Raw genomic sequence first — 15559 nt, forward strand, 5'->3', positions numbered from 1 at the left:
TTTAAGTAAAAGATCAAATTTCATTTATTTCTAATTTGATAATTAGGAAAAATATTTATTTCAAGCATGTATAATTAAATAGCTTCGTCATTAAAGATATAAAGCTTTGCCAATGCTTATAAGATATTTACAAAGCAGGTATTTGTCCATAACATTAGCAAAAGATAAATTACCTATAATTATGAACGAAAGCATGTTGGAAAATTCTAAAAAGGAATCGCCGAGCTAAAAAGGTTGAGAACCATTGCTATATCCTAATATTATAAAAGCTATGTTTTATAGACCCAAAAAATCGACATTTTGTAACTAAAAGTTGATAAACATATGAACGCTTTCATTCCTAATAAATGGTATCAATACACAGCTCTGCTTTTCAAGTTTCCTTTGTGTACATATTGTCTCAATTTATAAATAACTATTAATAGAACTTTAAAATACGTCACTAACTTTTTTTTTCCCCTTTATCGTCATAGACACGCATGCGCACTAAAAAAGTTACGTTGGCAACAAGATGTACACACATGCGCACATGATTTTAACCGGTCATACTACTGTAAACATTTTTTAAGGCCTATCACTCTCGATTACTGAAGAATACTGAAAATCAGAAATGCCAAGAAATTTTGTTTACATTTTTTATTGGGAAAAAAAAGTCATTCTAAGCCTAGAGAACGACACGCATCAATGACAAATGGCACAATTTGAAATGTAAGGCTAGATTTAGAGTTTCGTTGAGTTTATTTACTAGACCAGCATGTGCTGATACAAAGTACCAACCTTAAAGCAATACTATTCATCAATCTTACTAAACAGAAATAAAACAAAGTTAGCCGACGTCAGGGAACAGAATGGAAAAAAAACGCCACAAAGAATCTCACCCAAGAATCTGTCACACACTAGTGCTTGCAGTCCCAGTTTAGTCACGTGGGTAGTTGAAAAGGGGAAAAACCCGTCTCCAAACGTAAAATGCCACAAATGGAAGAGCAGGGAACAGAATGGAAAAAACGCCTCAAAGAATCTTACCCTAGAATCTTACACACACTAGTGCTTGCAGTCCCAGTTTAGTCACGTGGGTAGTTGAAAAGGGAAAAAAACCGTCTCCAAACGTAAAATGCCACAAATGGAAGAGCAGGGAACAGAATGGAAAAAACGCCACAAAGAATCTTACCCAAGAATTTTACACACACTAGTGCTTGCAGCCCCAGTTTAGTCACGTGGGTAGTTGAAAAGGGGGAAAAAAAACGTCTCCAAACGTAAAATGCCACAAATGGAAGAGCAGGGAACAGAATGGAAAAAACGCCTCAAAGAATCTTACCCTAGAATCTTACACACACTAGTGCTTGCAGTCCCAGTTTAGTCATGTGGGTACTTGAAAAGGGGAAAAAAACCGTCTCCAAACGTAAAATGCCACAAATGGAAGAGCAGGGAACAGAATGGAAAAAACGCCTCAAAGAATCTTACCCAAGAATCTTACACACACTAGTGCTTGCAGCCCCAGTTTAGTCACGTGGGTACTTGAAAAGGGGGAAAAAAAAACGTCTCCAAATGTAAAATGCCACAAATGGAAGAGCAAAAAAAAAGTATATATATTTACATCATAATGTCATTGAAATATTACAAGTGACATGCATAGATAGCACTACTATGACAGTAACAGCCAACAGAAAACATTTTGATTACAAATATTTAACAAATAGAAGAAACGTTCTTCTATATGAAGATGAAAACATTTCAGTTTACTCTGAAACAACTCATGAATGATGGAGACTTTTTTTTCAAACAAGAATAACATTAAAAAATCTTTATTTAAAAAAAAAAAGATACCTCCTTTCTACAACCTATAGAGCGATTGTTTTTTCTTTCAATAACAACTGAATTTTAGATTTAAAACAATGGAATATTTCTTACCCCGACCAATTCTCCCTTTTCCTTGAGAAAGAATTCTGGTTAATATATTTTGAAAAATTATTACGGTCAAACCAGAGTTTTCCCAGTGTGGCAAATGAGCTGGTAATTTTTTTTTTTTTTTTCAAAATATACAGTCCTACATCAACTGTCAAATTTCTAGGATAATCGTTAGATGTGTAATCGAGAAGCGTGCCAACCAGTTTCCATGAAGAAGTTGTAATCTGAGTAGAGGAAATATTAGCAGGTAAATCAAGAATTTGTTTTATTTTCTTTAAAAGGCCATACCTCATTGAAACAACGAATAGAGTGATTATTTTCTACTTCATAACGTACAAATCTTAGATAAAAGAATAAGGAAACATTTGAAACAAGCGAATCTACAAATCAACAAGACTTTATAATATTCCAATGATGGACCTTTAGATCTAGACTTGGAAGAAGATGGACAAAATGTTTCTAGCTATTATTTTAATAACTCCAAGGAATAAGGCCCATGCCCTATAATACGCAGAGTTTGTTAGAGAAATATATTTTCTTGTTGTCTAGCTAAATTTAAATTAATTTGTTTTTTTTTTTTAACTAATAAAATTATAATGGTCAAACTAAAGTAATTCTTCTACCAACTCTACATATCAACTGTCAAATTGTTAGGAAAATCGTAATAGCGTTTTCCACAATCGCCCCCCACCCGGCCCGCCCAGAAGTTTCCACTCGGAAAGTGTGTCTGTACAACGTAGCCACGGGCTATTGGTCTCCACTGACCACCGGTTGAAAAGTCGCAGGTCACTGTTGACGCCTGCTATAACGATCGGTATCGCTTGAAAAACAAAACAAATAAAAAACATAAAAAAGATTTACAAAATAAACGCTATGAAACAAATAATCCACTATAAGTTGGTAATGGCACTGATGAAAACTTGGATTAGATTTTGTTTTGCTGCCTTCAAATTAGAATCCTAAAAAGTGCAAGAGAAAAAGGTGGAAGATTTCTTAACTCTTTCTCTCCTAACTGACGATACCAACGTTGATTTCACTAGAATGTGTTAAATAATTACAGAGAGAAAGAGTTAATAACTACATCGGCGACAACAATTTATTTCAATGAAATATAGAACAAATACAATGAAGACATCAAATGAAAATCTCTGATCTACATATATACATCATTCTCAGCCCAAAATGTAGAAATAGGTTTGTAACAATAGTCAGGGCCGGTCCTACAGGTTGCGGGGCCCTATTCGAAACGGATTTCGCGGGGCCTAATTTGGGTTTTGATAAGGATAATAAGTGAAAATGAAGTTTTTGCATTAGAACATAAATTCGTCTTTGCATTTTATTCCTACTTTACTAAGTACAACATCACTGTTAAATTAACTTTACTAGCCATCTACAGTAGATAGTAGTTTTCCAACAAAAAATAGGTAAACATCAGTTCTGCCTTTTAGATTTACTATCGACTAGCAAATTTTTTTTTTATATATATAAGAGGTTGAGAGATTTAGATGATTAGATCAATATCTGTATGCTAGTGGCTATCTAAGTAAATAAGTATTTGAAGTTCTTGTTTTGGCTAAAATTCGGCTTATTATTACATTTTTACTAAATGAAAGCTGACAGTACCTTTTTTTTAATCGCGAGTAGGATTGGCATTTTCCATATTGAATGACACATCGACAGGACAATTTTGTCTGTTTTAAGATTTGCATCAGTTTTCAGAAGATTATAATACTTTCATGTGATTTTCATGACATTTTCTTATATTTTATAATTTCAGGAGAATTCCAGGAAACCTTTAATAATAATTTTAAATGGTTTAATTTAATAATTTACACCTACAATTCGCATCGCGCGGGGCCTATGAAAGTGCGGGGCCCACTGCGGCCGCATAGGTGGCAGTGGCCTAAGACCGGCCCTGACAATAGTTCTTGGGACTTGAAGAAAACACGAAGAAGAATGTAGAAAAAGTATTTAGATTTAAATAAGTTATTTACATATAGAAAGATACAAATACAAATTAATAAAATACTCAGAAAGACACAAAGATAAAGGCATATTCCTAATCCCATATGCTAGGACAAATTTTTGCGAATGCTCCTTCTTCCCTAGTGCTATTAGAGCATGGAATGAGTTGCCTGAGCTAGCCAGGAAAACCAGTGACTTGGCAGAATTTAAGGCATTGGTTAATATGCATGACGCGTAGGACGTAATCATTTTTTTTGAAGTAACGTCTGTATTAGATAAGATAATGAATCCCGATGTCTATATGGTATATTTGGCTACGAAGCCACATCTCAGGGATAGAGTACAGTAAATTTCTCCTTATAGACCTTGTGATCCATGGGACAGATGATGTAAAGGTCATCTGTTTCTGTGGCCCACGGTTAACGAGGGGGTCATGTGGCCAGCATAATGACCAACCGCCTTTACTTTTCCCCAACTAATGTCAGGTACCCATTAAAGCGGAGTTGACTCAGAGGCGCCGCCGAAATTTAAAAAAACCCAGTCTTCGAACCCGGGACCCCCGGTTCGGAAGCCAAGCGCTCTACCGCTCAGCCACCGCGTCTAAGGGATACACCTTTTAAATTTACTGCTGAGTCACTACCGCCTTATACTGTTCTTGTTATATTTTGTTTTGACCACTCCGAGTTAAATTTATAATATTTTCCCCATTGATGTTTTATGGTTGTATTGTTGTAGATTTAAAAGTTAGAATTCTGCTATTGTACTTATAGGGTAACGGTTTAAGGTCAATTAAGGTGTACTTGGAGATAAAGAATCAGGTTAATTTCGACATTCTTATAGCTTCAGTTTGAAAGTCTACTGGATTCTGCTTAAACTGTTTTGTTAGAAGTGGTATTCTTCTACAGCAGGGGTTCTGAACCTGTGGGTCGCCACCCCCTTGGGGGGTGGATTGACGATTTGCCAGGGGTCGCCTAAGACAATCAAAAGAAAGGATTGTTTTTGTCTATTCTTCTATTGCTGTGTGTGTGTGTGGGGGGGGTCGCGGCATGGTGGGGGAATGTAAAAGGGGTCGCCGAGCTTAAAAGGTTGAGAACCGCTGTTCTACTGTAAGGTGAATGTCGTAAACAGAAAGTTGGTATTGAAGAAAAAAAAATCACGAAAGATGTGGTTTTAATACTGTCATCCTTTTGTTGAAGACTATGGATAATCTCATACAAATAAAATGAATGCCTGGGCATTAGCTGTGGTCGATGTCAAGAGCAGGGGTGTGTAAGATGTGAGATTGTGTGTGTGTGTTTGTTTATTTTATTGGTTGAGTTGTGAATGTTTTTTTTTATCACGAGGTTTTCAGGGAAGTTAATAGACGAATATCTAGCGGTCAGTCTAGTCGATTGGAGAGCTGACCTGGTCTGAGTAGGATGTTGGTAATTGTTTTCGGCTATTATGCCTAGAGTACGGAGATCTTACTCTATGTGTATGAATTGAATTTTTGGGGTAATACTATGTTGTGTCAAGTCTACAGGGGTTCTCAACCTGTGGGTCGCGACCCCTTTGCGGGTCGATTGACGATTTGCCAGGGGTCGCCCAAGACCATCGAAAATATGGATTGTTATTGTCTACTCTTCTCTTCTGTGTATGTGTAAGGGGGTGGGTCGCGGCAAAGTGAGGAATTGTAAAAAGGGGTCGCCGAGCTTAAAAGGTTGAGAACCTGTGTGTCAAGATACCCTTAACTAATCTATTAGTGAATCTAGTCTAGGCACCCTGGAATATTTAATTTGGGCACATATAAGACTTTTAGTATTGATGACTACGTATTCTATAGTATATGTGTGTAACCCATTGTAATGCTGTAAATAAATACTAATTTCCTACTTCTTTTTGTGTGTGTACTTTATAATACTTGTACACTTTTAATAATCTACAGTTGGGGGCATTAAAGAACTAACCTAAGTTCTTTACAGTCGGAACAATGTCGAAAGAAAATGTGAAATGTGACATTACCCAAGAGCATCATCTTTGAGAGTTTACTTATATCTTTTTATCATTCTTAGATTATTTTAAAATAATGAAAATAATAAATATAATTTTGTATGTCTTAATCAGTTTTATGTATGTGTATAGTGTTCGGTCATGTGTGAACCGAACCACACGATTCAATAAGTCCTATTCGTAATAGTTTAAATAACTAACATCAAATTAGTGTAGGAAACGTTTGAAATAAATAAAAGGGCAATCAGTAACAATATCATGAACCAGGGAAGGAAGTCTGAGAATTTCAAGTTCTTATAATACCCAGTGTTGTATTTACGCTTCTTTTTGACTGCAGTGCTATCCCCATTGTCCGTATCCACAATGCTATCCTTATTTTCCCTATCCTCAACGCTATCCTCATTTTCCCTATCCTCAACGCTATCCTCATTTTCCCTATCCTCAACGCTCTCTCTATTTTCCCTATCCTCAACGCTCTCTCTATTTTCCCTATCCTCAACGCTATCCTCATTTTCCCTATCCTCAACGCTATCCTCATTTTCCCTATCCTCAACGCTATCCTCATTTCCCCTATCCTCAACGCTATCCTCATTTCCCCTATCCTCAACGCTCTCTCTATTTTCCCTATCCTCAACGCTATCCTCATTTTCCCTATCCTCAACGCTATCCTCATTTCCCCTATCCTCAACGCTCTCTCTATTTTCCCTATCCTCAACGCTATCCTCATTTCCCCTATCCTCAATGCTCTCTCCATTTTTATCATCTTTATTGCTCTCTTTAATTTTTCCAATGGCGTCATCACTTTCTGTCGTCTTTTTATACGTCACAGAATCTTGTTTATATTTTTCTTTAACATCAGTGTTGTCTTGGTCACTCCTGCTAGGGTGTTCTTCTGTTGTCTGTCTGTCACGACACACGCACTCTTCAGTCTTCTCTCTAGCTGTATCCATTTCCTTTGATGCCCGATTCACTTGTGGCATGGTGCTTTTAGTATCATCCTCTTCTTTGTCTCTCGAAATCTTCCGGCGTTGTCTTTTCCCTTTACCATTGATAGGAACTTTTATTGTCTTTCTTTCTTTTCTTTTTCCCTCCTCTGGTCTTCTGTCTCTTGAATGAACAAAAGACTGGTTGAAGAAAACATAAAAATACAACAACATGTAAGCAGCATGTATGACAGGAAATATCTAATTTTGTACTACAAATTTTTTAAAAACAATTTAAAAAACCGTTTGAATAACTGTGTTATGAATATAAAATAGATCAGCTTTCCTTACTAAATACGCTCCTGTATTTTTTATTTTTTTTTTAAAAATATTGAATAGTTATAAAAATGGTGTACTTTTATGAAAAAAACTTGTTGTATAGTTAATTTTAAAATTTAACTTTTCGCTTTTAGAACGGAAAAATAGCCGTTGCATCAGAGCTTCGGAAGATCTAAAATATCCTGATAACGGAAATTCAATATTTTTTCTATTTGTTTTAGATCCAAACGAACGAACGGACAGCGAACAGACAGACCACACAAAATTAATAATGGCTAATCCGCTTTCGGTAGCCGGTAAAAAAAAAAATTTTTAAAGTAAGTAAAAAAAAACAACATATTCTGATCTTATTTACGTCAGTTCTAAATAACTTCATTTATAAGATATAGTTTCAGGAGAAACAATTCAAAATAAAATCTATCATTACCTCAGAAGCAGCCATTTCTACGTCATCTGTTGATTCATTTTTTTTAGAATGGCTTTGCTCATTATGTACACTGGTGAAAATCCCTCGTTGTATTGACGTAGCCATGGAACCCTCTTGCTGTGATGGTGTAGTCATGACATTTCTTTGAGGTGTTGAAGCACCCATGGAATTTCCTTGCTGTGATGGTGTAGTCATGACATTTCTTTGAGGTGTTGAAGCACCCATGGAATTTCCTTGCTGTGCTGGTGAAGTCATGACATTTCTTTGAGGTGTTGAAGCACCCATGAGATTTCCTTGCTGTGCTGGTGAAGTCATGACATTTCTTTGAGGTGTTAAAGCACCCATGGAATTTCCTTGCTGTGCTGGTGAAGTCATGACATTTCTTTGAGGTGTTGAAGCATCCATGGAATTTCCTTGCTGTGCTGGTGAAGTCATGACATTTCTTTGAGGTGTTGAAGCACCCATGAGATTTCCTTGATGTGCTGGTGAAGTCATGACATTTCTTTGAGGTGTTGAAGCATCCATGGAATTTCCTTGCTGTGCTGGTGAAGTCATGACATTTCTTTGAGGTGTTGAAGCACCCATGAGATTTCCTTGCTGTGCTGGTGAAGTCATGACATTTCTTTGAGGTGTTGAAGCACCCATGGAATTTCCTTGCTGTGCTGGTGAAGTCATGACATTTCTTTGAGGTGTTGAAGCACCCATGTAATTTCCTTGCTGTGCTGGTGAAGTCATGACATTTCTTTGAGGTGTTGAAGCACCCATGAGATTTCCTTGCTGTGCTGGTGAAGTCATGACATTTCTTTGAGGTGTTGAAGCACCCATGGAATTTCCTTGCTGTGCTGGTGAAGTCATGACATTTCTTTGAGGTGTTGAAGCACCCATGGAATTTCCTTGCTGTGCTGGTGAAGTCATGACATTTCTTTGCTGCTGTGTACCAGACTCCCCATTTACTAAATTTCCCTGCTGTGCAACATTAACATTAAATAGACACTGACCCCACTGGTTGTCCATCATTTGATCATCGAGACATTCAGGTTGAGATGCACTCTGTTCAAAATTTCTAGCATACTGGCCATCAGATATAACATGAGCTACATGGGTAGCATTTCTGTCCACTCCAGTTTGAAAGCAATTGTGTTCGGTTTGTGTATCATGCCTGTTCAATTCTGACTGGGCTATAGGTACATCTACACTTCTCTGACGGAGATTCTGACTGAACGACTTTGATGACTTGTTTTGTTTCTCTGAAATCTCTTTCCTCAATATTTGTATTGCTTCCTAGAAATGTACAAATGAAAAGCGACAAACATTTTGTATAATGAGAAAAAATAACAATAATTGATGTTCATATACATTTTAAAATCAACTTTTAAAAACGAAAACGTACTCGCAGCCCGCGGGCCTCAGTTTGGATATTACTGATCTGCTGGACTGGATTAAGATCTAGGTCAAACATGGCGAATGTTCCCTGATTTTGTCAATAAAACTGAAAGTAGAGTGTGGAAATGTGTTGACCAGTTTAGCCAGAATATTGATATCTAATATATAAAGCAGAATGTAAGGCGTCTGTATGAATGGGTGTATGTCCCGCATAGAAATCAAAACCGTTTGACCAATCTTGATGAAACTTGGCATAGATGCTCCTGATCATGAATGAGACCGTTGTGTATGTTTGACGTTCCTCCCACAACCGGCTTGGGGGGGGGGGGGGCCAAAAAATAAGGAAAAAAAACGGATTGATCTCTATTAAAAAACGAAACAGTTTTAAAAAATCGGGTAAACCCGTTTTAATAGCTAAATTTATCTCTATAAAAAAAAAACGAAACGTTTTTAACTAATTGGTAAACCCAGCGATGGAAAGCGATGGGAGGACAACATTAAAAAGAATGGAGGGGCCTGCCATTGAAAGAGGTTCTAAATAAGGCAAAAGACTGGGAGGAATGGAGAAAGATGGTCGACGAGTCTTGCTTGGTGTCCCAACGCCATGGTCCAACAGACTTTTATTTTCCTGGCGAAATAAAAAAAAATGAAATGAACATTCGCCAAGTTTGACATAGATCTGCAATTAATGCAATACCCAAACTAAGGCCTGCAGGCCGTGGTTAATACCCGGCTAGTAAAATATAAGAATAACTTGAAAACGGATTTACCCGATTTGTTCAAAAATTTTCTTCTGTAATGGATATATAATTAGGTATTTGTTTTATTTTTAAGGCCTTAATGTGCTTAACAATATTTACCCGCATTTCTATTGTTGATGTTCTGTATTCTCCAAGACATACCTGTAAAAGTTTTTAGGACATTTAAACACTGAAAGAAAGATGCGTGTAACATAATGTTCATTTTGTAAAACTCATAGACAGGGCCGCCGCTACCTAGTGTTCAATGTGTGCATTGCACGCAGGCGGCCGAATATAAGGGGGCGGCCAAATCATTATTTCAAGATTTTTTTAATTTTTAGTCTAATAATAATAATAAAATTACTTAAATATTTTATTTAAATTGTAATTATTCCATTATCCTTTGAAAACTTGCGGGGGGGGGGGGGGGGAGAGAGATTCGTACAATACGTTATTTTGAAAACTTTACAAAGTAAAAAAAGCGGCGCGCTATGGATTCCCATGGGTTTTTCCATAAGCGTCGACTCTACCTGGCCTTGAATTATCGCGGGTTATTTGCAATATTTGGTTCAAATTGAATAGCCCGCCCTGTAAGTAGATCTAGTAATTAGAAAGTCAATTTTAAAATATTGTCACTTTTACTTGAAATGACTGTTAGTTGAAAGTAGAATATTTTTAGCCGATTAAAGAGTGTAGATGTAGATCTACAATAATTTAATTTGTGTTCCAGTTTAAAATAAAATTTAATTATCTTCTTTTAGTAGTAAGTTTCTCAAACTTTGGGTCCTCCTCGAGGTGGGGGTGGGGGCGAGTACCTTGAATTGGGGGGTGCAACTTCCTGACAAAAGGATGTGTGTGTGTTTCCTAGGCGGAAGTAAGAAGAGGTTTAGCGATTGATTGGTAGTTATGTATTGAGGATGATGAATTTAGCGAAATGCAAATGTAAAACGGCAGACAATCTCGAGACATGAAAGTGTAAAGACGTTGTTTTGTGGTGAGCTAGATTTCGCTTAAATATCAGTATGTTTCATTGATACTGCATCTCAATCTCAAGTTAAATATGTGAAATTTGTAATAACAGTTATGCTATATTGAGTTTATGGAAAGTTTATTTAGTCAAAATATAAAACGCCTTTATTGTTTCAATTGTACTAGCTGTTTGTAGCGACAGACCAACGACTAGCTAACAACAAGGAGAGGGGGCGTCGAAAAAGATATATTTTATTTTCAGTGTAACTTATCTGAATATAAGTAAAATTACATGTTTAAAAATTTAAATATATTAAGTAAGAGATGTCGTTTTATCTTCTAATAAGACCTTGTCAAATGTAGACTGCTTTTTGCGAGTTGCGTATGCAACAATATGGGTCAAAACGTTTTGAAGAAAACATATTAAAACGTCTCCGCTAGTGTGATTCTTCTGGAATTGTTGTCACAAAATAGTCGAATTTCTTCTGTCTATTGCACTTTATTAGAGTGACGACTTTTGTGTGGAAAAAAAAAAACGTCCGCGACAGTCCGACAGAGATGTATTACTTGACAGGAAAAATATCGTTTAAAAAGATCACGCCCATTATAGAAGTACGTGCGCAATTAGTGTGGCTTACATAGAATGTCCCTCGCATAATACTATTGGCCAGGGCTGCCTCTTTATTATAAGATTTAATATGGCCCTCGACTTTTTTTTTTATTAGGATGAACAGTGCGTTCTGAAAGAAAACACATCAATATTAGCCTTTTTAAATTCTCTCTTCTTACTAAGAAAAAAAGGCCAGAATACGCTTAGCACCGAGTCCTGCCCGGAATTAAACCCCTTGCCGAATTGAGCGAAAACCTGCCGCACCTTCAATTCTATCTCCATGAAGAAGCTTTTACAACGATTAAAATTTAAGTAGGCAACACCATTTCCAAAAAATAAAATGCCCATTATTTTTAGTGAAATGTCATTTCCTAAATTTGGATTCTATACATAGTGTTAAAAAATATAAATGAAAAATAAAACCTAAACATGGAGCCATGCCCTATTCGGGATAGATTGTCTGACCCTGTGCAGCTATTGAATGGTAAGCACTTCCGTATAAGACAATACATTTCCTTCAGCTTGAGCTCAATCATTTTAAAGTGAAGATTGGCTTGCCCAGGCTAATACCACTCTTTACACTAAATGTCATTCACAGTGGCATGGAAGACGTGAACAAAGGATAGTCGTAGCTTCTAGACCAGGGGTTCTCAACCTGTGGATCGCGACCCCCTTGGGGGTCGATGATTTGCCAGGGGTCGCCTAAGACCATCGAAAATATGGATCGTTATTGTCTATTCTTCTATTGCTGTTGGGGGGGGGGGGAGGGAGGGTCGCGGCAGAATGGGGGATTGTAAAAAGGGGTCGCCGAGCTTAAAAGGTTGAGAACCGCTGTTCTAGACTCAGTTCCCATCTCCTAGACTGGCTGCCCAAGACCCGAACTGCCGTTGTTCTATTTATTCAACATTCATTGTTAGCTAATAGCAATGAAGACAAATAAACCAAAAGAGGGAGTTAATAAATCTAAACTTGAACAATAATTACATAGTTACAATACCTTAATTTTGTACAGAACCTACCTTCATTAACTCATTGTTTTCTGAGAATACTTTGGTCAACAGTTTTCTATTCTCTGCCAGGTCATCAACGATTTGCATGTTACAAGATATTATATTGTCGTTTTGTTCTAAAAGCATTCTCAAGATCGACTCCTGTGTGTGTCGGTTTTCCCTGTGCTTAACATCCATAGTTCCTTGTAACTGATGTACGACGTCGTTTAGCTCCCTTATCTGTTCAGCTGCATACTCTACAGAAGATTGATACTCAGCAAGGGCGAGGCAATGGTTGTCACGTTCTGAAGTAGGTCTGTATCTACCAGAATCTACATCTAACTGTAAATAAGAACAAGAAAATCTTTCTAAAAATATTTTTTTTACAAAAAATCGAAGTTTACATTAAGTGTAGTTGTATCAATAAGTTTGGGAATCAGTATTGGATTCAAATTGGTAATAGAGTCTAACAATAATAAATCTGTGAGAGTTATTTTTACCAAATCGTTTTTGTTTAGAGCTATGTCATGTTTTTAGCCTTCTCAACTCGCTATGATCCTATTACTTGTCTGGATCAGTTAGGAAAAAGGTGGGGTAGAAAAATGGAAGCATTGTTAATGTTGCCGTGATCGCTTTTTAAATGCATCTATGAAATCAATAAAAATAATACACTACCTGAATTTGAACTAAAGGGCTCAAGCCACCACACGCCTCCTCAAGCCAACGCACTAACCACTGTGCTAGGGAAATGCTTATGAAAATAGAAGGCTTTGTAGCTATATATTGTTAGTTTCAAACTAATAGGCCTGAAATAGGCCTAAATGTGTGTGATGGACCTATTAGTGTGTCCTATAGGCTTGATGGTGCTTGCAAGCCTCCTCAAGCCAACGCACTAACCACTGTGCCAGGGAAATGCTTATGAAAATAGAAGGCTTTGTAGCTATTGTTAGTTTCAAACAAATAGGCCTGAAATAGGCCTAAATGTGTGTGATGGACCTATTAGTGTGTCCTATAGGCTTGATGGTGTTTGAAATAGGCCTAGATGCTGTCATGGGCAGATATGACGAGAGTGATTATGTTATTTCTTTGTACTATTTAAGTATGAAAGAGTTATATCCCTTTGTTTATTTCTCCTCTTCTCCCCCCCCCCCAGGCATGAATGTGAACAGTATACACTTGATGTCTTTGAATGGGGGTTTCCGTTGGTTGATAGAGTGACATTGGTAGTTCGTTAGTTGTATTATGTTCCTGGACTGGTGTTTGTTTATTAATATTTATTTGAGCAATATTGGATATTAAAATATTGTTATATTCTTGGGGATTTGGAGTTGGAGTTGATGTGTAGGCTATCTAGTGGTAACTGTTCTTATTTGAGTAACTAAACAAGTATTGATAAGTGTAATTGAGTATTCATACCCCCTAACGAGCCAAGCCAAGAAACACACCAACCAAGTCCAGGCAAGCTTAAGTGAACCCTGACAGATGCTTATTTTTTTTTACGAAGTCATGAGGGTAGATATCATTATCTCTGTAACTTTATATCTCTCTAAGAACGCGAATTGAGCTATTGCAGATACAGATACAAACCTGGTATGTTCTTGAGTGACGTGTCTCAGGCTTCTTTCTAGCACCGCCATTTCGGTCTGTGAAATACCTGGTCGACTCCTGCAACGATCTCTCTTCATTCTGCATGGTTGATATGTATTCTGGGGTTCAAACCCAAAAATACAACATGGTTACAAAGTTTATATTAACTCACTCTGTCTGATTCAAATTTTGTACACGGTATTTTTGCCTTTGTTCTACAAAAAAAAAAGGTTCTCCTATTAGACCTTGCAATTTACAAGGCAGATGATGCAAAGACCTTCTCTTTCTGTGGCCCACGATTAACGAGGGTGTCTCTTTTTGTGGCCCACGATTAACGAGGGTGTCTCTTTCTGTGGCCCACGATTAACGAGGGTGTCTCTTTCTGTAGCCCACGATTAACGAGGGTGTCTCTTTTTGTGGCCCGCGATTAACGAAGGTGTCTCTTTCTGTGGCCCACGATTAACGAGGGTTCTCTTTCTGTGGCCCACGATTAACGAGGGTGTCTCTTTCTGTGGCCCGCGATTACAAAGAAATGACTACGCCTAACAAACTGGACAGTATTAACTTCCTCCCCCGTAAAGAACAATCTACAATTTTCCAACTAAGAACAGGACACACACCACTATTAAATTACCACCTGAACAAAATAAACTCCACACAACTTTCCCCCTTTGCAGACACTGCGCCCACCCCTTTGAAACCGTAAACCATATCCTCTTTGAATGCCCCCCCTCCCAATCCACCTTAGACAGACCCTACTTCCACTACAGTCCAACATAACCAACACCCTGTACGGCAGTGCTGAACAACTGAAGAAAACAGCACACTTTTTTTCCTTGGCACAGTCTGCAAAAGAGCTCACAGCTCAGCAGCAATAAAGCTGGCTTGAAGAAGAAGAAGTGGCCCACGATTAACGAGGGTGTCTCTTTCTGTGGCCCACGATTAACGAGACGAGGGTGTCTCTTTCTGTGGCCAACGATTAACGAGGGTGTAATGTGGCCAGCACAACGACCAACCGCATTTGCTTTTCCCCCAACTAATGTCAGGTACCCATTAGGGCTCGGTGGACCCTAACGATCCTTAAATTAGTAAGGAATATAAAATCCCAGTCTTAGCCAGGAAAGTGTCCCATTTGGTGACTACAGCTTGTGCTGTAATCACAAATACTGAAATGGTTCTTTAAAATGATATTTTAAAAAAGGTAATAAAAATATGAATAAAAGATTTTCTATTAAAAAAGAAAAAAAAACAACATGTTCTTGTTAACAATCAAGACGACTACTATAATACTTGTATTTTACTATGTATAATATTGACAGTATTTGGCCTACCTGCTAATCCTATATGTTCAGCTCTAGCTTTAACATTAAAAGTCACTTTAAAATGTCTAACACGCTATCATGGTACTAACATTAGAATCAGACATTGCGTGTGCTTAAGAAGACCTAGTCGATACTCTTGATAGAAATGTATATTATTGATTGTTGATATTCAAGACTAAAATGAAACATACTTACGTTTTGCTATATCAAAACTGAAACTGAAACTGAAAACGTGAATTTGTTGTACGCTAGCTTTCTAAGAAATACATAAATCTCTTTATATTCTAAAGCAGTGAGCAGGGAACAGGTGGGATGGCGGGGAAAACGAAGAAAAGGTGTGATTTGAAATACTACAAATACTTTGATTGTTTTCAAAGTACCCAAAGTTCTCAGTGTTTCTCAAACTTTTAC

General features: G+C 37.3%; 1 protein-coding gene across 1 annotated transcript; it reads right to left on the reverse strand.

Moving 5' to 3' along the window:
- Nucleotides 1-15334, reverse strand: LOC106069468 (histone-lysine N-methyltransferase, H3 lysine-79 specific-like). The gene is made up of 6 exons (XM_056012493.1): nucleotides 15158-15334; nucleotides 13827-13945; nucleotides 12270-12581; nucleotides 9792-9833; nucleotides 7549-8829; nucleotides 1-6983 (listed from the first exon to the last, which is right to left on the reverse strand). Exons 2-6 carry the CDS (start codon nucleotides 13929-13931, stop codon nucleotides 6048-6050), a joined length of 2676 nt encoding a protein of 891 aa, XP_055868468.1. The 5' UTR covers nucleotides 13932-13945; nucleotides 15158-15334; the 3' UTR covers nucleotides 1-6047.
- Nucleotides 15335-15559: the final 225 nt, after the last annotated feature.

The sequence above is a fragment of the Biomphalaria glabrata genome, chromosome 15 (genome assembly GCF_947242115.1).
Source record: "Biomphalaria glabrata chromosome 15, xgBioGlab47.1, whole genome shotgun sequence".
Lineage (NCBI taxonomy): Eukaryota > Metazoa > Mollusca > Gastropoda > Planorbidae > Biomphalaria > Biomphalaria glabrata.

Coding starts and splice junctions, on each gene's coding strand:
- LOC106069468 (XM_056012493.1), bottom strand. CDS start 13,931: ATGCAGAATGAAGAGAGATCGTTGCAGGAGTCGACCAGGTATTTCACA. Junction 9,834..12,269: donor AAAACAATGAGTTAATGAAG/GTAGGTTCTGTA, acceptor AAACTTTTACAG/GTATGTCTTGGAGAATACAG. Junction 6,984..7,548: donor TAGAAATGGCTGCTTCTGAG/GTAATGATAGAT, acceptor TTCTTCAACCAG/TCTTTTGTTCATTCAAGAGA.